Consider the following 25,032-nt stretch of genomic DNA (forward strand, 5'->3'; position numbering starts at 1 on the left):
TAATGTCATGAATCTAATGTGATGGAATGTCATGTAACTTACATGTTAAGACAAGTGTGACTGAGGGTCAATCATGAGAAGAAATTCTTCAGTGTTGTTTTAAATTGGAGTTGAGTTTAGGTGACAGCGTCAATTGAGGGAAAAAGGAGTATGATTTTAATTTATATTAAGAAATTGGGTGGGGGGAGGGAAGGGGAGAAAAGGCATACAACTGTAATTGAATAACAATAAAAAATAAATTACAAAAACCCCCCCAAAAGTGAAACTTTTCAAAAGCAAAAAAAAAAGAAATCATAAGAACATATTACTAACACATATTTATAATATATTTACATAATATATGTATACATATGTAATCATATCAATCACATATAACACCAGTTCATATCTTAATTTTCTTGTTCTGAGTTTTTATGTAGCAATATTTGAAACACTAATATTTAAATTGGAAATAAGCTAGAAAAAAATGTTTCTGGTCTTGTTCTCCTGCCAATGTCCTTCCTTTACAAAGATGTAACATCTGGAAATGAAAATACCCTGCATGATATATATTTTTTGATTTAGCATTTTACATCAGCTCAGGCACAATGGAGTGATTGCAATTATGTTAGTGCAGAGCAAGTCTGAGCTTCAATATTTTTTAACATAACTTCTTGCTTCCATCATTGTGAAGATCTCTTTCTGAGTCTGTTTCTTAATTGGATGGTAGCCTGGTGAGTCGCCCACAGCAGATTCAAGTGCCTGTGTTCAAGAGAGAGATCTACAACTGCACTTACTATTCTCCTCACCCTGGAAGGATCAAAGAGAGGCTGATCTGCACTGGCCTTGCGGGGGGAGGGAGAGAGGGCTGTCAGGTGAGATGGGTGTGATTTCGCAGAGGAAGACAGGAAGTCGTCATTTGCTGGAGATTCTCCTTGTACAAGAGGAGGCGACTCTTGAAGCCACAGACAGCTCTCTTAGTCTGTGCTTCATAGCATCATGCCACATCCCCTCACCCAAAGGCCGGAAGGACAGGCAGAGTGAATTACTGTATCCAAGCTTGCTGAGATGGTAGAGGTGGGTGGAAAGAACCTACAGCCAGAAGAGCAGTGGGTACAGAGAGGGGCCATGCGAAGCTAAGAGATGGCAGCAGCACCAAACTGGCCTGCAGGTGGGGAGATGTTTTCAGATATGTTTCAGTCTTTGGGAAGAGAGGAACAAGCAAACGAGGATTCTAAATTAATGTATCCTATTTATCACTGAAGAGTTTCATTGTTTTAAATAGTTATTAATCTCCAGTGCACTCACACTTGTTTTTCTACCAAGGAGTAAAATAAAGTAAACATGAAGAAAATAAGAACCTTTGAAAAAATGGTTTTCATATACAGTGAAAACCAAATCACAAAACACTAGTTTAATTTCAGTGATATTGTAGATGTATTCACGGGGGCAATCACACTATTGGCAAGTTCAGAATCAGCTAAGAAAAAGACAGAATATGGGCAAATGCATTGCAAACACCAGCTTTACTATTCACAAAGGCAACTAAGGAATGAGATTTTAGATGCACAACCAAAAAGGGTTTCTAACACTCGTAGCCCACCTTCAACATCTAGTGTGGATTTGAGCAGCCCACTTAAAGGAAAGCTGTGGTCTTCACAAGTTTCATACTGGTCTAGAGTAGAGAGGAAAGAAAGAACAAATAACTAGTCCTCACTGCTTTTTGGTAGCACTCTCTCCCCATCAAGAAACATGAACCAATGAATGTCACCTCTGTGGGGAAAAAAAAACTGGGTATTAATCTGAATAGAGATCCTTCCACCTGAAAGCATGAAGAGAGAAGGGAAGTGGTCCCTTCTTAACCTTGACTATAAGTTTCTTGCACTTAAACCTTTTCATGGCATCAAGCACTACTCAGATGCTGTTATATGGCTGTGAATCTTAATTTGCATTCCCCAGAAGCAGAGCCCGTGACAAGTACTCAAGTGCAGTGTCTCTTCAGGAAGTGCAGATCACTGGAGGGAAGGTGAGAAGGAGGTAGAGGGCAGCTACCACAGTGGGGGACTGAGCTTCGTTCTGCAGCAGAAGCCTGGCAGTGATGCCAGACTGAGAATACTCTGAGAACAGTTACCCCTTCTGAGGGGTGGGAGAGCTGGGATATTTACACACTACGTCCCTGAAGTCCTAGTTCGAGGGTTGTAAGGGAAGCACTTCCTGCACTTCTGGCCTCCTTCATGGGTGGGATGGAGTGGGGTGGGGGAGGAGCCCACAGGCACAGAGCCAGGGTGGGGATTGGAAGATCTGAGGAATATGAGAAAGACACTCCCAGGTTTGTTAGAGGACATGAAGTTATATTATAAAAAAAAAAAAAAAAGTATTCTAAATTAATGTGTTCATTCTTTCTCTTTTGAGGGGTGTTTTTTCTCTCTGCTTTGAATCAAGAAAATCACAAATGGCGCTACTGTCTGTCACGTTTGACTGCAGGTAACATTGAGGGAAGACCTTCTTCTCTGTCAAGGGAGCCAGTAAGAACTGGGGAGGGAATTAGGTTCATGTCAGAGGTGACCCGCACGTCATGGTCTTGGTTGGCACTTACTCTTATTTCTTTTACAAAAGTCACTTTGGCTGTGGCATGACCAAATTTGCAGCCAATACAACCTTTTGAATTCAGTTTTGCATTTAGTTTGCTAGTACACATGCTCCTTGAATTATGGTGAAGTTACATCCTAATAAACCCATCGTAAGTTGAAAATATAATTAAATGGAAATGTTTTTAGTAAACATCATAGCTTACCCTCAGTTACCTTAAATGTGCCGAGAACATTTACACTAGCCTACAGTTGGGCAAAATTATCTCACTGCCATCGACCACCACCGCTAGAGAGCAATAGATAATACTGTATATTGCTAGCCCAGGAAAAGATTAAAATTCAAAGTACGGTTTTTACTAACTGCATATTGCTTTTGCACCATCATAAAGTCGAAAATTGTAAGTCAAACCATCATAACTCAGGGTCTGTCTGTAGTTTGTTGAGAAGTTTTGCATCTATATTTATCAGGGATACTGGCCCGTGATTTTCTTTTCTTGTAGCATTCCTGTCTGTGTTGGGTCTCAGGCTAATGCTGGCCTCATTAAATGAGCCTGGGAGTGTTCCCGCCTCTTCAGTTTTTTTTGAAGAGTTTGCAAAAGATTGGAGTTAATTCTTTAAATGTTTAAGTAGACTCATCAGTGAAGTTGTCTGGTCCTGGGCTTTTCTCTGTTGGAATGTTTTTGATTACTGAATCAATCTCCTTACGTGCATCGGTCTGACTGACTTTTTATTGCCTTGTGATTAGGTCTTGGTGGGTTGTATAATTCTAGGTCACGCGCCCTGCTCAATGACAAGGATACATTCTGAGAAATACGTCATTAGGAGATTTCCTCTTTGTGCAAACATCATAGATGGTGCTTACGCAAACCTAGATGTCGTAGCCCACTACTGTAAGTGTATGTGCTCTACTTGTACATGACTGGCAGCACAGTGGGATTCTTCACAGCCGCATTACAAAACAAAGCTTACAAAACAAAGAAAGAACTCAGTTCTTTTGTTTTGTACACTGTTCCCAGATTGGAGGGCATGGTGGGGGAAGATTAGAGACTGGGAAATCAGGTAGGTTACTATTAAGTCAAAATAGATTTAATAAACCTATAAGTTACCGTAGCCACATAAATGAAAAGGAGAATTTGCAGAGAAACAACGGAAGACTGGGCAGTGGAATAGCAACCTGAATTCTTGTAGCATTTTATTTCCCTTCTTCCACCCTGCATCTCTACTTGGTTAGATTATTAATTTTTCTACACAGAACATATATAAGCATATATATATATAATTAACAAATACACATTAAAACATGTTAGTTTAAATATGAGTATTTCAATATATAATTGCAGAAGATTTTTATCAAGGGACTAAACAGGCATAAGGGAAGAAGGAGCAGTCAAAGATGTAACCTGAAGAAGGAGAAGCTGGTTACAAAGTCAGTGGGCCAGAGAGCTACTGGCATCTGAAGCTCCGTAGGTATCCCTGAAGGTCTAACAGTGTCCTTGAACTTACAAACAAGTCAGAGAAATGAGAGACATTCAAGTGCTTTCCGCAAATTCTCCTTTTCTTGACCTCAATCACAAACTGCATGCATGTAATCATTAGTCCCAGTAGGATAAATACTCAGTGAACTTAGTGAAGATTTAGGAACAGATCTTTAGTTGTATCTCAAAGAAGGAAAGAAATAACCTTTCTTGGCTTTGCTTATGTTGGTCCCTGGTGTCTGTGGGTTCTGAACTGCAGGCTGTTCCTCTGAAGTGGAGCTTGAAGAGCCCAGAGGCTCTTTTTCAACTCCAAGGAATCCACTGGGTAATCGGGGGAAACCGGAATGTTCTTGGGTGCTCAGAGTCTCACCAAGCAGTATGGCAAAATTTACGGTTGAGTACTTGTCACTCCCTGGCTCTCATATGAGTCAAGACTCGGTCCTGACTATTTGTGAAGAAGGCCACAGGGAGGGAAGGATGTCCGGTAACCCTTCCTGGCGTTTGAACTTCGGGCTGGAGCTCTCTTCTGTAGAGGCGCTTCTTGGACTTGGTAATAATACCACCAAAATGGTGATCCACATAGTAGGCATGGCTTTTTTCCTAAATACACCTAGTATGTTCAAAATTTACAAAACGGGTATACTATAGGTTGAGTGTGTGTGTATTTTATTGTTTGTATAGTCAAGGGAAAAAAAGACAGAAGGGACAGACTTCTTCAAACATACCAAAACCACACCAGAATGCCTGAAATGTGTCTATGTAGGAGTCAAGATGGTTAAAAATGGGGGTGGGGAGGTTGTATTGAATTTTAAAGTGAAGCAAAATACATTAAAGGCTTTTAAAATGGCAGAATTAAAAATATTGTTAGTAGCATGCCAGCCGTCATTTTATTTCATGTACCAGCAAACCCATTTTTGTTCAACACAACAGAGTTGCCACGTCTTGTTTGTGTAGGTGTAACACAGGCCTTTTGTCCCTTAGCAACGAGGAAAGTGTTGGGCATAATATGGTTAATGGGGAAACCTGGAATGTAGATAAGTTTGTGTGTGTCATTGTGAGTGTGTATGGTACACACACCTATGCATGTGCTTGATTCAGGAGTACATGGAGGCCAGGAAAATTGCTCTGAAAGTGAGATTATTTTCTCAGGTTTACATTAGGGTGAGAGGTTAAATCATTGACTTAAAAGGCACACACAATTTTTTCACAATTTTTTTTATTGTTGTTCAAGCACAGTTGTCTCCATTTTTCCCCATCACTCCCCTCCACCCCAGCCATCCCCACTTCCCACCCTTGATCCAAACCCCCATTTGGTTTTGTCCATGGGTCCTTTATACATGTTTCTGACAACCCTTCTCCCTTCTCCCCCCATTAGCTCCTCCCACCTCTCCTCTGGTTACTGTCAGTTTGTTCTTAATTTCAGTGTCTCTGGTTATATTTTACTTGCTTGTTTTGTTGACTAGGTTCCACTTATAAGTGTGATCATATGGTATTTGTCTTTCACTGCCTGGCTTATTTCACTTAGCATACTGCTCTCCAGTTCCATCCACACTGTCGCAAAGGGTAGGAGCTCCTTCTTCCTTTCCGCTGCATAGTATTCCATTGTGTAAATGTCCCATAGTTTTTTGCTCCATTCATCTATGGGTTTGGCAAGATGGCAGAGGAGTGAGTGAAAGCATTGCCCCCAAGAGAAAAGACACACATTTGTTAAAGGGATCTTTCTTTCAAAATACTATCTCGTTTAGACTTCAGAAAAAACTGTTAACTGGCCTGTCCACTGTGACCATTTCTCCCCTACAATCAGACCATCTTTGCCACGCCTCGTAAAACGGCTCAAGATCTTCTCCTCATAGCTGGATGCTGGATGGAATAAATTCTGAATCCTAGCACACCTTTCCCCTCTCTGCCCCTAAGTCCACTGCCCTGGGCACTTTCATTCTCACCTGAGGGCCCTTGTGTACCTACTTTGCCCAGCTGTACAAAGACCTTCTTCTCCTCCTTGTCCCTCACCTCCCTCAAGTGTTGACTAGAATGTCACCTTCCTAATGAGTCCTACCTTGACTGACGTAAATTGCATCACCTCCTGCCTGTGTACTTCTTAGTGCCCTTTTCTTAGCACTTACTGACTTCTCATATATTTTGCAGGGTTTTTTTTTCATGCCTGTGTCTTTCCCTTTGAATGTGAGCTTCCTGAGGGCTGAAACTTTTGTCTCTTCACTTCAAGAATCCCCAGTGCCTAGAACAGTACCTGACACATGGAAGGTGTTGAATGAATGAATGAATGAATGAAAGATCACCTCCTCAATGACACCTTGTCAGTCTAAAGTGGCATCATTTATTCCCTCCTGACAATCAATTTCTATCATATTCTGCTAGTTATTTCATTTTCAGCCTCGGTCTTTACGTGAAATCATCTTCATTTACCTGACTAAAATGAAAGCTGCATAAGAGCAGGGATCTTGCTGTTCTGTTCCCTTCTGTATCTCCCCAAATTAGGATAACACCTAAAGACTGAGAACATTTTTCACATGAATGTGTACTGCTAAATCACTCTTCACAAAGGCCATATCAGTTTTTGCTGCCATTAGCGACGCATGGGAGCCTCTTCCACCATGCCCGTAACCTAATATATTAATTTGATAGGCATTTTACTTTTCAAAAATATTAATATACTTTTCATATATTGCTTAGCTATTTGTATTTTTTATTTTTTGTCATTGTCATCCATTCATAAGTGTTATTCTTTTTATTGGTTTATAAAAACTTTTATATACAAAGATATTTTTTCTTTATCATAAGTTGCAAGTACTTATTCATAAGGTTGTGATTTGCCTTTAAATTTTAGTATATGTTGCTGTAAACATTCTAAATTTTATTTGCTTAAATAGCTTCATACATATCTCTGATCTGTGATTTATCTCCTTGCTTTTACATTTAAAAAATCATCCTGAGTTCTGGAAAAAAATTAATTAAAACTTTACTTCTTTAGTCCTGCTAAAATGTATTATATAGTAAAGCAATGCTATACCTGTTTCTTTAAAAATAAGTTATTTTTGATACAATTTACATCACTATCTTTATTATATACTAGGTTCTCATATACAATGACACATTTTTCTGGACAAACTTTCCTCTGTCATTATAACCAATTGAAAACCATGCTTCACTTTTATGTGGACTAACTAAGGAACCACTATAATTTTTCAACCTAGCATTTCTTGGCGTTGAAATTGTCATCTTGATCTTTTTAGAATTGTTTTATCTCTTCAGATGGCTAGCAGAACTGTGAGACTGGAATGGAAACATTGCCCCTCATTCAAGTTGGATGGTGTTCTTCTACACTGCGAAATGCTATCTTTTCCCCTGTGGGAGCCAGCAATTCATTCGAGAGCTGCCTTTATCTCTACTTGCTACAAGTAAATATTTGCTTATTCGCCAAATAGTACTTCCACATGATTTACCAAATATGTTACACCAACTAATTTTTTTCCTTCTTGGATATCATCTCCTCTCTCTCTTCCTCTCTCTAAGTATGCGTGGAGCACCTACTATGGACCAGAGACTGATTCTTCTTGGTTTTGGGAATCCAGTAGTGAACCAATGGACAAAAAGTCCTTTTCCTTATTAAGCTTATGTTCTAGCGGGGAGCGGATGCACAATGGGGTAGAATAAAATGTATAATGCGTTATGTGGGTGAGCTGGGAGGGACAAGAAGTGAGAAGGGAGAGAAGTAGTATCTGGGATGCGGGTACCACATAGTTGTATGTAGTCTAAGCCGCAAATGTCTTTCTGAATAGGAGAAATTTAAGTAAGTGGTATGGAATGATATGGCATCAGTCCAATGGTAGATGAGTTTGATGCTAAAAAACTCACAGGTTCTTTTCATATTTGCTTAATAAGCCCTCCAAATTGTTTTAGAATCATGATTATAATTTTTTCCCATCTTTGTCTTCAGGCTCGCAAAGTAAAGCAATTGAAGAAAGACTGTTATGTAGGGAAAAAAACTTTCAGATAGAGAAAGTTTTCTGTTATGGATCTTTGTGGTGAAATATTTTTAATAATTAGGCTAATTTTGTAGGAGGAAAATGGCATATCACCATCATTTAAAGATAGAATAGTTTACTACCTATTGTCCTTCAAGGAGGAATGTGACACGGTAGAGTAGGCCTCGATGGTACGGGACTCATGGACCCAGGTCAGACCCTCCCTCCTCAGCACCCCAGTCTGCGACGCTGGTGAGTCACTTGAGTTCTGGAATCCTGTTTCCTCAGGTTGTGATTTGGAGTAAATTTCTCCCTGATGGGTACACACTTGCAACTAATAGACAAATATGACTCAGGGACCTAATAATGCACAGTATAGCAAGTATAGGCAGTAATATTGTATTCTAATCAACAAACTTGCTAAGGTACTAGATATCAATTACTTCTACCACAAAAAAAAGAAGAAATAATTATGTGGTTGAGGTACTAACTATTGCCACAACTGCCATAATACAATATTAAATGTATCAAATCAACATGTTGTATCCCTTAAATTTACACCATGTTATATGCCAGATGTATTTCAATAAAAACAAATAATGCTTGAAAATAAATAATTCAAGTTCCTAAAATAGAAAACCTGCTCAAAAACTTGAGTCCTTGTTTTTTACTAGATTTGACTTTTTTTAACCTAGGTGAATTACGGGGAAGAAGGCTTTCCCCAATGATTTTTGTGAGCTCTGGACCGCTGGTAAGGGTGACATTTCATTCCCTGTACAAGGTGCTTTAGGCATAAGTTATACGGTTTTTAGAGTCCAAGATATGTTTGGTGATTGTATAAATTTATAAAGTTTAAAGTCAATGTTTTTCTTTTTAGAAATATTCAAAGCTTGTGCATTGTGTAAGAAGTCATGTTTCTGTGGGACGTGAGTTAAGTTTGAGGCGATGGAGGTAGGTCAGGCCAGGTAGAGAAACTGCCCCGGGGACAACTAGACTGACTTGTAAACCACCCGGAATTGTGGTTTCTGGACACGGCTAAGACACGTGGGTTGCAAAACAATGTTTTTGATTGTGATTGTGATTTTACACCACGGAGAGCCTTTTCTGCAGCTATAATTCTTATGGATCAGAGGATCTGGGTTTGAAAGCTTAGCTGGCTCTGGACCGGCTGTTACCTCTCTATCAGAGTTTTCTTTAGAGTGATATTATCATAATGAAAGGTTAGAACGAGTTTTAAAAACAAACTACACAACTATTAGATGCTAGGATTATTACTGCAAACTCTATGGAATTCAGAGTTATCAGACTGCATTTTAGAACATGTGATTAGTGAGCATTTTCTACTCTTGATGAGCAGAGTAACTGAAAGATTGCTTCTCTCCTTGGCACCAAAACTCACTGCAAAGATATATCTGGGGAAAAGTTATGCGAGTAATAAAGAAAAGCATGCATATCACATGAAAAGTTTTTTTTTTCCCCCTGAAGCACTATATCAACAATGTTGTTTTCAGATGGAACTGTGCATGGAACCAGCCTTACCTGCTTTTACTGCACATTACCTCCCATGGACCCTAGACTATGCCAAACACAATGCCAAGAGGGGCTGGTTTTCTGTGGCTTCGCACGTTTCAGATAGACACATTTCAGTGACACTCACCACCACCTACTGTTAACTTTTTTAAAGAAGAAAATTTACAGCTTTGATCTGAAGAGGCATATAGCAAACCTTTTAAAAATTACTTTTATTCTCATTTCCTTTTCTTTCTTTATTTTTAGGACCAAAAGTCAGTAAAATAGACAGACTCCCTCAGAGTTCAAACCAAGAGCACGTGGCCACTTGTAACAACATTATTCTGACCAAACCTGCAGGAATCATACGGATTCCAAGATATTTTCACAGAACTACTAGGAGGTGAGGAGGACTGTTAATTAGGATGAAAGAAGCATGTGAATGATTACTTGACATGTAGAAACCCTTAGTATTTGCCTGAAGCATTATTTTTCACCTGATCTGAGGCCTTTAATATACAAAAGCTGATTGTAAGATTATCCCAGTTAATAAATTGTACTTTTTGAACAAAAGAGATCATTTATCAGGCAAAGCAGAAAGTCAAATCTCAGAGAGTTTTAGAGATTAAAACAATATATGTAGAATCTTCTAGCACTTAGTAGGTACTCAGTAAGTAGTTCTTAAATTGCCAGGATGGAAATAGAACTTTCCTGGAATTAAACAGTAAGACAAATTTAAATGGATAAATGAAAAGTGATGATTTATGTAATATCAATCTGAAGTAAATTTATGTGATTTGGGGGAGTTTGAGGCAATTCAGCAAGAGTAGGCCCTTAACTCTAAGAGATTGCCAGTCAGAATTCAGAGTACTTTACATGATTAACCAGCCATTCACCATGATGGGTGAATTTACTTAAACCTTTTGACAAAGTAAGTATTAGAGAATCTTTTTTAATTGTTGTAAGTTAAAGTAGAAATCTTTCTTTCACCCAAGCACAAAGAAGTAGGTATAAAAACTTGGCACACTAAGTCAATTACAATGACACTTTAAATTCTGAACAAAGTAAATAACAGTAGATGCTGTTTAGAAATCATTCCTGACGTTCTTCCATCTGTGTCACAGGTACCGCTGGAGGTTATTAGCCCCTCCGAGTCACCTCATTGGCCTAGACATTATCAACTTCCAGATGAAACCGACACCCTTGGCCTGCCAGGGTCACCTGTGGGTTTGCGAAGGACTTGGGTCAGGCAAAAACTTAATAGGTGACTAGTCTCCCGTGGAAAACTATGTTTTTGATTTTCTTTTATATTCTTAGATTGTTTTATATTCAGAGTGTGACTTACAGGTAAATAAATTCATCTCTTATATGATGTCGAAATAGGCTACTGTTTTGATTTAAAAAAATTTATAATTGAGGTTAACCAAATATTCCCTTCAATTAAGTTGAAAACAAAACCCAATTAACTCTATGCTGCTCACTTGGGTCATACCTAGATTAAACTTGCCCAGAGGTACCAAAAATAACGGATGAATAATGCAGTTTTATACAAACATAGCATAAGAAAATTGAGACTATAACATCAATTAGGCAAAATAATATTTATAGGAAAAGGCATTAAATGGGTTTGGTTATTAGATAGTAACCCGAAACCTGATTACAGTGACAAATTTATTCTTCTAAAAAAAGAGAGAGAGGGAAATCTAGAGGTATGTGGATACACAAGTTCGACGGTTCAACTCTGTGGAGACTGAAGTTACTGCAGGTTTCTTGGCCTTTTCCTAATAGTTCTATAATGACTATTTCAGTCCTTGCCGTGACCCTGGAGAAAAAAGAAGAAGGGCATGAGGAAGGATTATCACCATGGACAAAGCCAACATGTTTCCCAGAATCCTGTAGCAGATTTAAGTTTCTTTGGCCAGATTTGCCACATGGCCATGGGGACTGGGAGAAGGGAGATGATAACAAGGTTTAGGATGGCGGACCATCGGTACCCGATGTGATGGGATCTGATGGTCCTGGGTTCAAATTTCAGTTCTACCCCCCTGTAGTTCAATGTCTTTGGGATTGTTCCCAAAGCTTCCTAAGACTCGGTTTCCTCATTTGTGACATGCAGTAATAATATCTACCTGTTGCTTTTCATGTGATTTATGAGAACAGACACCCCACCATCACTGCCACGTACTCATACACGTGCACTATAAATTCCAGTGTACTTAAAAATACAGATACCTACCGACATAAGGTGACTGCCCACAGGGAGAGGATATATGGCATTTTGCTGGACTCTGACTTCCTAAAATTGAAAAACAACCCAGATGCCAGAGTTGATAAATCAGCCAATTGGGAAACCACTGTCCTTCTTTCTTTGGGCTTACATTACCATCCCGGAAAGGAATGTTAATAAACACAGAACTTCCCTGGTTCCTGAGATAATTTTGCATCAAAAGCATCATAGCCTCTTGTGGGAAGATGTAGGATCTGGGCCCAGCATCCTTGTAAATCATCTGTGCTTCTTCCTTTCTTGCCTTACAAAATACCTGTTATTTGAACTGCCTAATAAGGTGGTTTTGAGAATTTAATAAGAATGCATGTTAATTAATATAAAAGAAACCAAGCTTCTGCTGTGTTTGAATTAGAAATACGCATTCCCATTTCTATCCTTTAAATTATGCTGCTTGGAAGAAAAGATTAGACAGTTGTTTCCCTATTGTGTTTCCATGCATCAGTTGTCTGAGTACACAGTTTGGAAGAACAAAGAAATATAGAAAAGGGGGGAAATAGTACATTAGCTATATCAGTTATAATTTAGAATGTTAATGAATTACATACCTATTCTTCTCTATTTAGAATCAGTTCTTAAAACATATGCACTACTTCCCATCTCTACCCCCCCAAATTTTAATGACCCTATTTCAATTTTTGCAAGTAAATTTTACAAGCTTTGAGGGCTAACTCAATGCTTAAGGTCAATAGGTTGTTCAATGGATATTTAATATAACCAAGTACTATGATTTATCCCTATAATGCAAGGATAATATTTTTAATATTGAAAAATGTATTATGTGTCATATAACTAGGTCAAATTAAGAAAACTAGGAATAAATTAATTGCACAGCAATTATACCTTTAAAATCATACCAGTAAAAATTAGTTAACAGATATAATGGAAAAATGACTCCAATTATAGTTAACAACAAAAAACATAAAGATAGGAATGACCTTAAAATAATATATGAGATATATCATCAAATGTAAAACTTGGCACACATATCCACATCCACCACACCCCCAATTCCCGCCCCCGACCCCCACCCCCCAGAGATCAGAACAGAGAAAAGTAGCATGTTCTAATACTGGAAGACAGAATTAATGTTAATTTACCCCAAATTAATTAAAAAGTATATTTCCCAACAAAATTCCAATGGGAATTTTTTTTGAGACTAAGGAAGAAATTAATAATAACTCTAAGGTTTATCCTTAAGATAAATAGACTAGCTAATAATATTTTTTGGGGGGCAAAAGACCAGATGAAGCAAATTATCAGGTATTAAAACATATTTTGAAATAGTGATAACCAAAACAGTGTAGTGCTAGTACAAGAAGAGACACACATGAGTGGACCAGAAGGGAAATCAAAAATATAGGCATTAATATGATAAATTTAGCATTATAAACCAGAGAGGAAAATAAATTATATTTTTCATCATATCATAGAAGAGCTGATTAAAGAGTTAAACATTTTTTCCTAGCCATTAAATGTATAAAATACAGGTAATTATTTTAACTATGGATGGAGAAGGACCTTATCATATAAAAGCAATGAAAGAGAACAGAAAATTATCAATAAATTCCTATATAATTAAAACCTTTCTGCTCTAACCAAAACCAAATTTAAAAAGCAAGTAGGTGGCATTTTCAACAACTCTGAGAAAGAGTTAAGGTAATTAACATAGAGAATTTTAAAATCAGTATTAGAAAAGCTCAAATCGGTAAAAATAAATGTATAGGTCTCAATATCTTTGACTCAGCTTTGGTTAAGTTTCAAGTTAAAACAAGTCTTCAAAGCGTTGGACTTTTTGTTCATTTTCCAAGAGAATGACCGACTATTGACCCAAGTGATTTTGGGAACAGAAAGCACTGGATTAATCATTAGCCTTTTGTAACAGATAAGAGAGGTTAGAGAATATTCACATATCAGTCACTATACAATCTAAATGAAATCTTTTTATTTGGTGTCTTGTCACAATGAAGTAATCCTCAGGCCATCTGTTAGCTAAAAAGGGCAGAGTTTTTCTACAATAGCAAAAAGCTTAACAGTTCCTGGGATTATTGACTTGAAACCGTGAAACTAGGAGTGTTATAGCACACTACCTTTGTACGAAGATTTGATTCCAAGAATACTGTGTGTGATCAAAGTCAAAATGGCCTGTCATAGGAAGCACATTTAAATCATCAGCCTTCGGAGAACCCTTGACTGTAACCTTTCTAATCAACTGCTACTTGACTTACCAAGTATAAAGCACAAGTTTATTTTTTAAATTAAAGTGAAAATGTAAAAAAATTTTAAATAGCTACAGTGAATGGGGGTTTAACCAATTAATTTTGAAATACAACTCAGAATCCCTGTTTGTGTAGATGGACCCTACCAGGAAAATGGGCCAATGACCCAAGTGAGCAGTTTAGAGGCAAATAAATAAATATGAGAAAAACATTTAGCCTGGTTAAAACAGAACTGAGAAAAATTTTATCTAGTAAATTGAGAATAAAGATTTTGGAGAATGATTACATTTATTGAATAAAATGTAATGTGGCTGGCATTTTTATGTTGTCATTGAGATGTAGTATGGAGTATGCTTTCTGTGGGGAGGCTTAGAAATTTTTCAAAGCTAAACTTTGATTTAATGTTTCAACTTTTAGCCATACCAATTAAAAATATACTTTACACATGTGTAGAGACATTTATGAACAAGGTATTCATTTAGCTAGTGTTATTTATCATGGCCCCCAAAATTTAAATGGAATATTGGTTAAGAAAAGTATTATAAATCCATAGGTAAAAATGTTATGCAGGCACTAATTATTTTCACATGACTTTTTAATAAAATTGAAAAATTTTACATGTAATGTTGAACGAGCAGACCAGGATGGAAAGCTACATCGTATAATTAAATATTTTTAAAGTGCTACATATGACTAAAATAAAGGTCTAAAGTTTAAGTGGATATTTCTGGAGTACAAGATTATGAATAATTAGTTTTGAAATTCTGTAAGTTTTCTTCAGTAAATGAACACTGTGATCTTAAAATAAAACTATAAAAAGCAAAAGAGGAAGGAGAATGGTTTTGTGCTAGGAGCTGGATTAGCGCCTTGGGGGAGAACTTCATGACAACATTCTGGCTATTGGCGGTGTGCCTCATACAGAGAGAACCTTCTCAGAAGGAGTTCAGACTCCATCGCCTTCTGAAGGATGCCTTGGAGATCCCGGGGTAACGGGAGGCTGAACCATTGCTAATTAGAGCTAGGATTCTGTGTCTCGGGAGACATCTAAAAACTATTGCCTTAACAATTTCATTTAGACTAGCCAGTGGTTTTAACTTTCGTGCCAATTACTGCAACCTGCTTCTTACTCATTTGACTATGCTGTGAATACATGAAGGTTCTATATTGCAAAGGCTCGAATACACTCCCTGTGTGTGAGTATTTTTCTTAAGTGTGGTGACAAGAGTAATGTTTTTGTTCCCTGAGGAACTGGCTAGAGCCTGTCACTTTCTCTTGTAATATATAGCTTTATGATATCTATCAAGGTTATTCCAGATATTATACTGTGTCCTAGTTGGTTTACAACCCCTCCCTAAGAACTGCTTAGACTCGGGAATCTAGGGCTTTTATCTCTCTATTCTAGTTGGGTTTTATTTTGCTTGATTTTCCCATCTTTATATTGTTGGGAATAGATATGGTATAAATCTGTAATTTCAAAAACAGGATTTTTCTCTCTTATTTTGCTTAATAACCTTTGCCTTAATGTATAGTAATAATTTTTTCTTGTTTGCTAGAAAAATTATGTGAAGGGCATTCGCCTTCATTAAAAACTAGTGGTCCTTTTACGATGTTGATTTTCATGTACAATGTCAGTTCAGCCCAGGAAGAATTTTCTTTGAGATATTCTTTTCATATTTCTGGGAAGTCTGTTGCTTTTTTCATTTTGTTATGTGCTTGTTTTATTGTGCTATGTTAGGAAGACTATGTTACCAAATAAATATATTAGAATTCTCTGTTTCATTTGTCAGCTTTGGGGGAGAAGACAAAAATACTATCTAAGGTCTTGACTTCTCTAATTTGTGGAGGCCTCAATCTAAATCTCTATAAAGTACAAGATTGATCAGATTTATTACTATTTTGTATAACACCTAAAAATTTTGTCTATTTTTTTTGGTACTTGGAATATTATAAAAATATAGTAGGAATATTTTATCCCGATTAAAAATTTAAGTAGCTTTTCTCTTTTGAAATTCCTTAATGTGTGACTATCAAGAGTAAATTAGTTCTCTTTTACTTGTTTGGTGTGAGCTAATGTATATAGCTCATATACATTAGTTGCAATAGGGCTATTGAAAAATATGCTTTGCCTAACATTGCTGTGGTTTGGGCAAAGGCACTGATGGTATTATGAAAATTCAAAATTATTTCAAATTATAGAAACCGGGTGTCATGGAGAAAACACTTGCAATTATATTATTAGAATTGCTCCAGTTCTTAAGATTAATCAATTAATCCCCATTAAAAATGTTAATTGAAATACAATTGAAGAGACATTTCTAGAAAAAAGTTTACTTAATTCAGTCTGACAAGGTGAGAAGCGTTGGTGGAAGATAACCAGAGAGACTTGTGTCGGGCTCAGAGGCTGTGTCAAAGACAGCAGCGGGTCCAAACTTCTGGCATCTCCAGGCCACACTGGAAGAGGAAGAGTTGTCTTGGGCCAAATATTAAATGTAGAAACACTAACGAAAACAAACAAATCTCATAATGGGTTAAATAAATTTACGATTTTGTGTTGGGACGCATTCATAGCCCTCCTGGGCCACGTGCAGCCCTTAGGCAGCAGGCTGGACACCCCTGCTAGGGACTCACATGAACAAACAGGAATAAAACCTCACGTTTAAGCCTGTAATTATTCTATCAGCCAATTGTTTTAAACTTATGCCAGGAGGATTCAGCAGTGAACAAGACAGTCCCTGCCCCAGTAGAATTTACAGTATCATAGGGGAGCTAGTAAATAATCAAATAATCATATAGAAAAACATAGAGTGAAAAAAAATAAATGTATTAAGTTTGGGAGGAAAAATACAAAATGCAATGGAAATATATAGCAGAGGGATTCTGTGTAGTTTGGTAAAGGATGGGGATGGACTTCTAGGAAAACTTTAATTTCTCTGTTTTCTTAGAGTAAAGCACCATGAAATTTGTTTCTATTTACTGTCCCCCCTTTTGCCCTTGAATCCATTACCATAGGACTTTTTCCTCACCATTCCATAGACATTGTTCTTGCCAAAGCTACCAGTGACTTCCAAAATCCAGATCCAGTGGTTGCTTCTCGGTCCTACCCCCAGCGTTTGACACAGATGAAGTCTCCTTCCTTCTGGAGCCTCACTTAGCCTCCAGCTCACGACTTTCCCTGGGCTCTCCTCTCACCTCCCTGATCATTCCTCATTTTCTCTACCACTGAAGGTTGAGGTGTTCCAGGACCCAGGACTTGACTCTCTTTTCTTCTTTACCTACACTCGCTCTTAAGTGAGCGAGTGTGCAACCCCTAGCTTTAAATGCTGTCTGTGCACAGATGACTCCCAAACACATATCTCCAGGCCAACTCTTTTTCTGAACTCCAGCCTCGTTTATGCAAGCGCCTCCTTCTCCACTTGGGTGTATAGTGAACATCTCCAACTTAACATGACCAAAATTCTACTCTTGATTTCATACCCCTGCCTCCAAATTCTTTTTCTACCAAGCTTTCCCATCTCAGTAGATGACAGCTCCATTTTACTGATTTATTGCTCAAGCCATTAATTTTTGTTGTCCTTGGCTTTTTTTCTCACATTTCACATTGAATATACCATAGCTCACATATGGGCCTTTCAGTAAAATAGATCTAGGCTCTAACTATTTCTCAACAATTCCAATATAACATTCTGATATGAGTGTCTTTTCAGTCTATTTTACTCATATCAGCTAGCATGATCATTTTAAAGTAAATAGTTCAGATATGTTATTCTTCTGCTTATAATCTTCCAATGTTTTCCCGACTCATTCATACTGAAAGTCCTTACACTGACCTACATGTTGCTGTATGATCTTGATCTTGGCTACCTTCTCGATTTATCCTACCATTTTTCCCAATACGCACTACACACCAGCCACGTCAAACTTGTGGCTGTCCCTGAGTCACACCAAGCATGCCCCATCGCTGTTGTCTCCCAAAATGACAGCCATGCCTAGTGAATAACTGGTGCTCAATAGTTGTTTGTTTGAATAAAGGAAAATACATTACAGACAAAGCAAACTAGGGAATAAAGAGTAAGAAGGTTGCTCCTTGTGCAGTGAATGGGTACAAAATGTATCTGCTCTGTTTATGGTAATCCCCTGGCTGAGAGCTGAAGTATGAGTTAAAGTTAACTCAGGAGACTGTTATTCCACATATTCAATTCTGGCTTTCCAGTAAACACAGAAGATCTTTAGTGCAGGCACTTTTCTAGTGACAGAAGAAATTATTAGAATTACATACTGTGTATGAGGTTTGTTAAAGATCTGACTCATCTTTCATATTCTTGAAATTATAAAGTATGCCAATAGAAATTATGTCCTATCTATGTGAATTGAAAATATAGAGCCACAAAATATCATACAGTTTTTAAAAATGTACAAGTAGCATAGAAAAATGCCTGACAGGATTGACATTAAAATGTTAGCATTAGTCACTATAGCATGGAACGACAGGAGACTTTTTATTTTCTTTTTTGAACTCCCTGTATTTTTGAAATTTTCTACAATGTGCTTGTATCACATTTATAATCAGAAGAATAAAAATTATAAAGTATTTGCTTGGATGTATTGACCCTGAATATTCCCTTATTCTAGATGCCATGAGAGGAAAAGTTAAAGATAAAGGTAAGACTATAAAGGAGGGAAGGAATCCAGTTGGCTTGGATTCAGTTACACAGTATTATGGAAATAGAATCAAGAATATCCTTGTTGCTAAGCACTGTTTAGTAAAAAGTACACTGTGACTTCTGTCAAAAACTTCCAGGCGTCTGTCCTGATTCTAGTTGCTTTATAGTGAAGTATGGACTTGAATTAGTTTTCTTAGTGTTAAACTTTGGAGGTAATGGAGACCCAGGGTAGATTAGAGAGTGGAGGGTAAGGAAATAGCATCTTATCCAATTAATGGATAAGAAAATCATCTGTTTTGTTCATGGGAATCCTCCTAGCTATTTTAAGTCTATTTATTGATGTTCTTTCTATATACTCATATTTTCTGTCTTTTGCATTATGGATATATTTCTCTGTCTCTCTGTTCTCTCTCACATGCACACATTCCATTTTTTTTTCTTTTTCTCCTTCTTTTCCTTCTCCTCCTCCTCCTCCTGCTCCTCCTTCTCCTCCTTCTTCTACTTCTTTTGGCTGCACCAAAATATAGTGAGACTAAAGAGCTAAGATTGTTGATGAAATAAGCCAATTTTTGGATGACGTTAACTTTAGGTTGGATGATAATACCTAGAATATTTGGAGGAGCCCAACAATGTGACTGAATTCCTCAGTTCTTTTTTCTGGTGTAGTAGCCCCTTGGCCTTTATGAAACTTAGTATCCTGGTTTCAACTATCTGAAAGTGATCCAAATTATCCTACCTGATGAATATGTGTAATTTGACTTGTATATGCTGTGAAGCTGAATTTTAGTTGCACATAATTTTGCTCATGTATTTAGTCTAGCCAAGTACTCAGATCAACTTTTCAAACTACCTTGTTCTTTACTCTCATTTTGTAATATGAAAATTATTTCTTACTGCATTTGTAGGGAAATAAAATATTATTGTGTTATTTACAAACTTAAAGAAGTCCTAAAAGTCTTAGGACACATCTGATGAATGTCAAGTGTGAGTTCACTCATCTCTAGACTGAAGATAATATAATCTATTTCTCATGATTGTGACCATTAAGATTATGCATTACATATGAGCAACAAAACTAAATTTAAATGTTGAAGTGGATGATTTAATAGTTCACAGTTTGTGAGTTTAGGGCATAGAACTTTAGCCTGTCTTCTTTTGAGGGGTAAGGTTTTCAAAACAAAAATCATTTAAACCCTGTGTCAATATACCTAAGGAACTATGCATGCAAAGAAAGAATGACAGAAATTAATTAGAGCATACTATAGTTGAAGTTTTTTCAAGATTTTACTTATTTATTTAGAAAGAGGGGAAGATGGGGAGAAAATGAGGGAGAGAAACATCGATAGGTTTCCTCTCGCACACCCTCAACTGGGGACCTGGTCAACAATCCAGGCATGTGCCCCAGTCAGGAATTGAACTGGTGACCCTTTGCTTCATGGGAGTCCACCCAACCAAATGAACCTCACTGGCCAGTGCTAGAGTTGAAGTTTTAAGGACCCACTAGTAGATACTAAAGCTAAATTCAAAAAGTAACTCAGCTTTTTGATTATTGTGTTAAATATATATTTTTCTTTTTGCCTTAAGGATGTCCAGTATTGGATTTGATTCCTGTTAGTTTTGTTGAAATCACATCTCCCAATTATCCTAATAATTATCCAAACATGCTGAACTGCCCTTGGACTTTTTATTCCATGTCAGGAAATACAATTAGGGCAGTGATTAAAGGCTTGATAACAGAAGAATCTTGGAACTGTGAATGGGATTATGTCAATATTTATGATGGACCAGATAAGCAATCAAGATTACTTGGTAAATTCATCTTTCTTAAATGGCCTATGTTAAGTGCTACTACATATTTATATAAAGTATTTATGTGGAAAGTATGACCTAACAATTACTTTGAGAACAGTATCACTTGTTGACAGTGATTTTCCCATCAGATCTTTAATCAGAATCCCCAAACACAATGAGCTGAGCATGAGACCACATGCACTGGATTTTGACCTTTGACCTCAGCTCTTCTTGATTTCAGTCCAGTGATTCCTATCTCCCTTCATCATTTGAGAGCACTCTAATTTGTTCTTTTCAAGATGTGGCATGTTTTAAGAGGTTTCATTTTCTAAACTGAATATTTAGGTAACTTCTTTGAAAATTTCTCTCCTTAGGTTTCATTCTCAGAGTAAAGGTAGCCATTTTTAAACTCAGGGCAAATTAAAGAGGAAAAGGCTAATTAGGTTGAATAACCTTTACAGGTTTACTGGCCACACAGTGTCTATCATACTTGGACGTCAGGCAATATCCTGTTCTGAGACTGATTCATAGAGGGAAAGTGTCCCAAAGATTTTGTAATCTAACATTGCATCACCTTCTCCGGTCTCCTCCCAGTTCTGCCACTTAGGACACCATTACAAGCCACCTGTCACAAAGGGCAAAAGGAGAGTTTTTGTTAGTGTCTTTTTCCAGGGACCTTGACCTCTTCTGTGATACTCCAAGATTTTATAACAACTGTATGTTCAGCAATTTGCTTCAAAATTCCAAGGTTACCTAACTTTTTCTTATCTGTGAGTTTGGTGCCCATTTAGATTTCTAAAACAATTAGAGTATGGGGGAGGGGGAGATACAAAATTTCAAGCTATTAGTTCTCATTAAGATTGGTTGGAGGAATCTACAGCATCAGACCTTGCATATCTAACTCTCATCAAAGCCCTTGAGCCAAAGACCCTGGAACACATCTGTAATTGACCAATTTGGATCAATACTCACTGCAAAGAGGGAGATTACATATTCTGGGAAACCCGGAGGTCTCAGTTAGAGGGTGTTAGAGAGAATCTACTATAGGGTTTGGGCTTTGGTTGGGTGATTTCGCAGAGGGTTTAAGGCAGTAGACTTGGCTCTACATTGGATGCTGTCAGGAAGTGGAGCAATTTTATGACTGGATATTTCAATCACAGGGAGGCCTGGCTTGAATAAGGATAAAGCTGCAAATGAGTAGCAATCCCTCATTTTAGTTGGGAGTGGGGGGGGGAGAGAGAGAGAGAGAGAGAATATGATTGGTATTTTGGTGGTTACACATGACCTTGTTTTGGTCTCACCTTATTACAGACTCAGAGAGCCGTAGCTGATGGTGATGTCTGTAAGGTTGTCTATGTCCAACGAGAGAACAACACATTCTGGCTGTGAGCATCACATCACCAGTTCAGGGGCTGCTTTTTGCTTTTTCACTCTTTTATACTCTTCAACCTGGCAACATATTCCTTTTTAAAAGTTCTGATTAATCAAAAATTTAGAGGCATCAGGTGATTACAAATGAGACAAGTTATATTTCTATAATTAGCATATGTAATTCTATATAAAAATGAGGAAGTTACCATTTGTTTACTAGCTTATACATTTTACTTCATATAATTTTATGTATTCATATATTTTTTTTCAATGAAACATGCAATTTCTGTAAGGATGTTTTACAGCTACTGAACATAGAGCCCCACCGCTATTCTCCTAGCTAGTTACAAAGGCTGTCGCTTACACAGAAACACATTGGCTACAGTCTTAGTTATCTTTTCTTACTAAATCTCTTTGTTCACTTTAGCATAATTCACCAGTTTTTAACTAGTTTTTAATCATTGATAGGAATATAAATGGACTGATAGATAGCCACCAAATAGTTTCCTTTTCTATGCTTTTACAATATTTCAGTGAAAATAAATTTAGCAAAATTAAGGTCCTCTGGTCACCTTTCTTCATTTACTACATGAACACCATATTAAATATGTAGGCTAAATTCATTTATTCCTGAGTATTTCCTAATGTGTTAGGCACATTGGAGACACAACGGGGAACGAGTCAGGTGACCGCTGCCACCTTCTCTTAGGAAGACAAACAATAAAGAAGAACAAGATAATGCTATTTAACAATACATATCTGAGGCCTCCTCTATCCCATAACCTAAACAGCCCCCCTCCACTTTTTCTTCTTGGCATTTATCATGACCTAGCAGGTATGTACTGTATTTTTCGGTCTGTAAGAGGCACTGGACCATAAGACATACCTGGGTTTTAGAGGAGGAAAATAGGAAAAAAAAAACCCTGCTCCACTGCTGTGCCCCGTACCCCACCCCCTCAAAGTGAGCCAGGACAGCTACATTCGGACTATAAGATGCACCCCCATTTTCATCCCAAATTTTTTTGGGGAAGGTGCGTCTTATAGTCTGAAAAATATGGTATTTGTTTATTTGTTTAAAATCTCTCTCCCTCCACCAGAATGAAGATTTCCTAAAAACAGGACTTAGTCTGGCTTGTGCATTGCTGTCTCTGCATTGGTTAGAGTCCCAGCACTTAGTAAGGGAGTCATTTGAGGGCTGATCTGGCGGTTGTGTGGAGGAGTGGCTTTTGGGGCAATAGGGTGAATTATATCAACAGTTAGGAAGCTATTGGGGTAGTCTAGACCTGCCTTGTCCAATGTGTGTTGCTATTAAAATTTTAATTAGTTAAAATGAAATAAAATGTGATATTAGCCCTCTTTCAAGTGCTCAGTTGCTACATATAGTGATTGACTACCTTCCTGGACAGGGCTGATATAGAACATTCCATCACTGCAGAAAGTTCTATCGGTAGTTTTAGATAATAGATTACCTTACCTTACAAAAGGATTACCTTACCAACAATAGGGTACAAGAGAAGTGGGAAGATCTGGGATAGAATTGGTAGAATTTTTTGATGGATTGAGTATGGAATTAAAGATGCAAACCAAGGATGACTCTTAGGTATATGGGTGAGATGTTGGAGGTGGTATCTTTGGAGATGGGAAATACTGAGAGGAGAACTAGATTGGTTGGGGAAGATCAGTTTGGGCCATGTTAAATTTTCAGTGCTATGCTATATCCAGATGGAGTTGGCAATAGGTAGCTAGAGGTAGAACTCCTGAGCTAGGAAAAAAGTTTAAGCTAGAAATATAAATTTGAGGGTTATTAGCTTCTCATAAAATCCCTTTAGTTATCCTTTCTCCCACATCATCAATCTCTTCTATCATTCTCAAAGTTTCAAACATGCTCTAATATTACCCATCATTTAAAACAAAGTCAAACAAGAAATTTGGCTCTTGCCCCATTTTTCTGCTTCCTTTTACAATAAAGTCTCCCATTTACAGGCTGATAGATTTAGAAAGTTTATGGGACTCATGCTAGACGGGCATGGTGAGATCAGACGGTTGCAGAAGGGAAATACTAATAGAGTTGAATAGATATGAGGTGGTGATTTAGAAAGTGGGTGTTTCAAATAAATATTTCAGAAGTGTCAAATGGTTATGATTTTTCAGAGCAGTGTTAGTAAAGAATTAAAAGATAAAAGGACTCATTGTTCCATTGTACCGTCAAACTTAGAGTTGGCACTTAGTTGGCACGCACTAGCTCAGTCTCACAAATCTTTGCAGCCAAGGTCCAATCTGATTGGCTGTTGCCTTGCCTTTCTGGTTATTTTGCCTTTAGTCACGCAACAATTTTAAGGAACATTGACAAACCGGAACACAACCATGGAGCATAATGACCAGGATGCTGAAAGCTGTGGACACCCAGGCATGGATTGGTATTTATAAAGTATTAGGTTTGTTAAATAAAAATAAACCTCAGCAAAATTTTACAGCTAATTATTAGACAGATGGTTTTACTAGACCTTGGAGAAAAGACAGAAGGATCATAAGTCTTCTTTTCAAGTATTTGTGGAATTCTTATAGAGGCCACGTATGAAACTTGTTCTGTGTAATATCTAATAGTTATTGAGTATTTACCATTATTCAGGCATAGTCCTAAAAGCTCTCTTAATCTTCTTTAAAATCCTACAGATGTAGTTATATTAGTCTCATCATAAATATTAGGAAATCAAGTCATAAGAAAATTGAATAACTTGCCTTCAGTGACATGATAAATACAGAAAGTAGGAAATAACCCAAGCATTCTGATTCAAATGCTTACATTCTTGGCCACTATACTAATGGGAGTCATTACTGTGATGCCTTTTGATTCAACATAAGAAAGATCAGTTTAGCAATTAGAACTGTTCAAAGAGAGAAAATGCTAATTAGGTCCATGTCATATTTTCAAGGCTAATAATCATATGTCCAGGGTTATTCTAGAAGGCCCTAATTATTAGATGAAATGTTAAATTAAATGATCCCTCAGTCCTGTGTTTAATCTAGTACCTTACTCCTCATCTAGCCACCACCCGTCCTAAACCTACAGATTTTGTAAGTATGTTACATGTATTTCTGTCTCAGCCATTAGTAGAAATCCTGTACTTGGAAGGACCAAGGGGAGAACCATTTCCATACCATTAAGACT

General features: G+C 37.3%; 1 protein-coding gene across 1 annotated transcript in view; it reads left to right on the forward strand.

The window, feature by feature from the left end:
* OVCH1 (ovochymase 1) overlaps nt 1-25,032 on the forward strand; it is a 53,803-nt gene that overhangs the window by 22,810 nt on the left and 5,961 nt on the right. The window contains 8 exon segments of the mRNA XM_053919775.2: nt 710-854; nt 3,316-3,460; nt 4,305-4,529; nt 8,724-8,798; nt 8,801-8,857; nt 9,805-9,940; nt 10,662-10,764; nt 10,855-10,884. Of these exon segments, the coding sequence (XP_053775750.2) occupies nt 710-854; nt 3,316-3,460; nt 4,305-4,529; nt 8,724-8,798; nt 8,801-8,857; nt 9,805-9,940; nt 10,662-10,764; nt 10,855-10,884 (916 nt within the window).

The sequence above is a fragment of the Desmodus rotundus genome, chromosome 3, assembly GCF_022682495.2.
Source record: "Desmodus rotundus isolate HL8 chromosome 3, HLdesRot8A.1, whole genome shotgun sequence".
Lineage (NCBI taxonomy): Eukaryota > Metazoa > Chordata > Mammalia > Chiroptera > Phyllostomidae > Desmodus > Desmodus rotundus.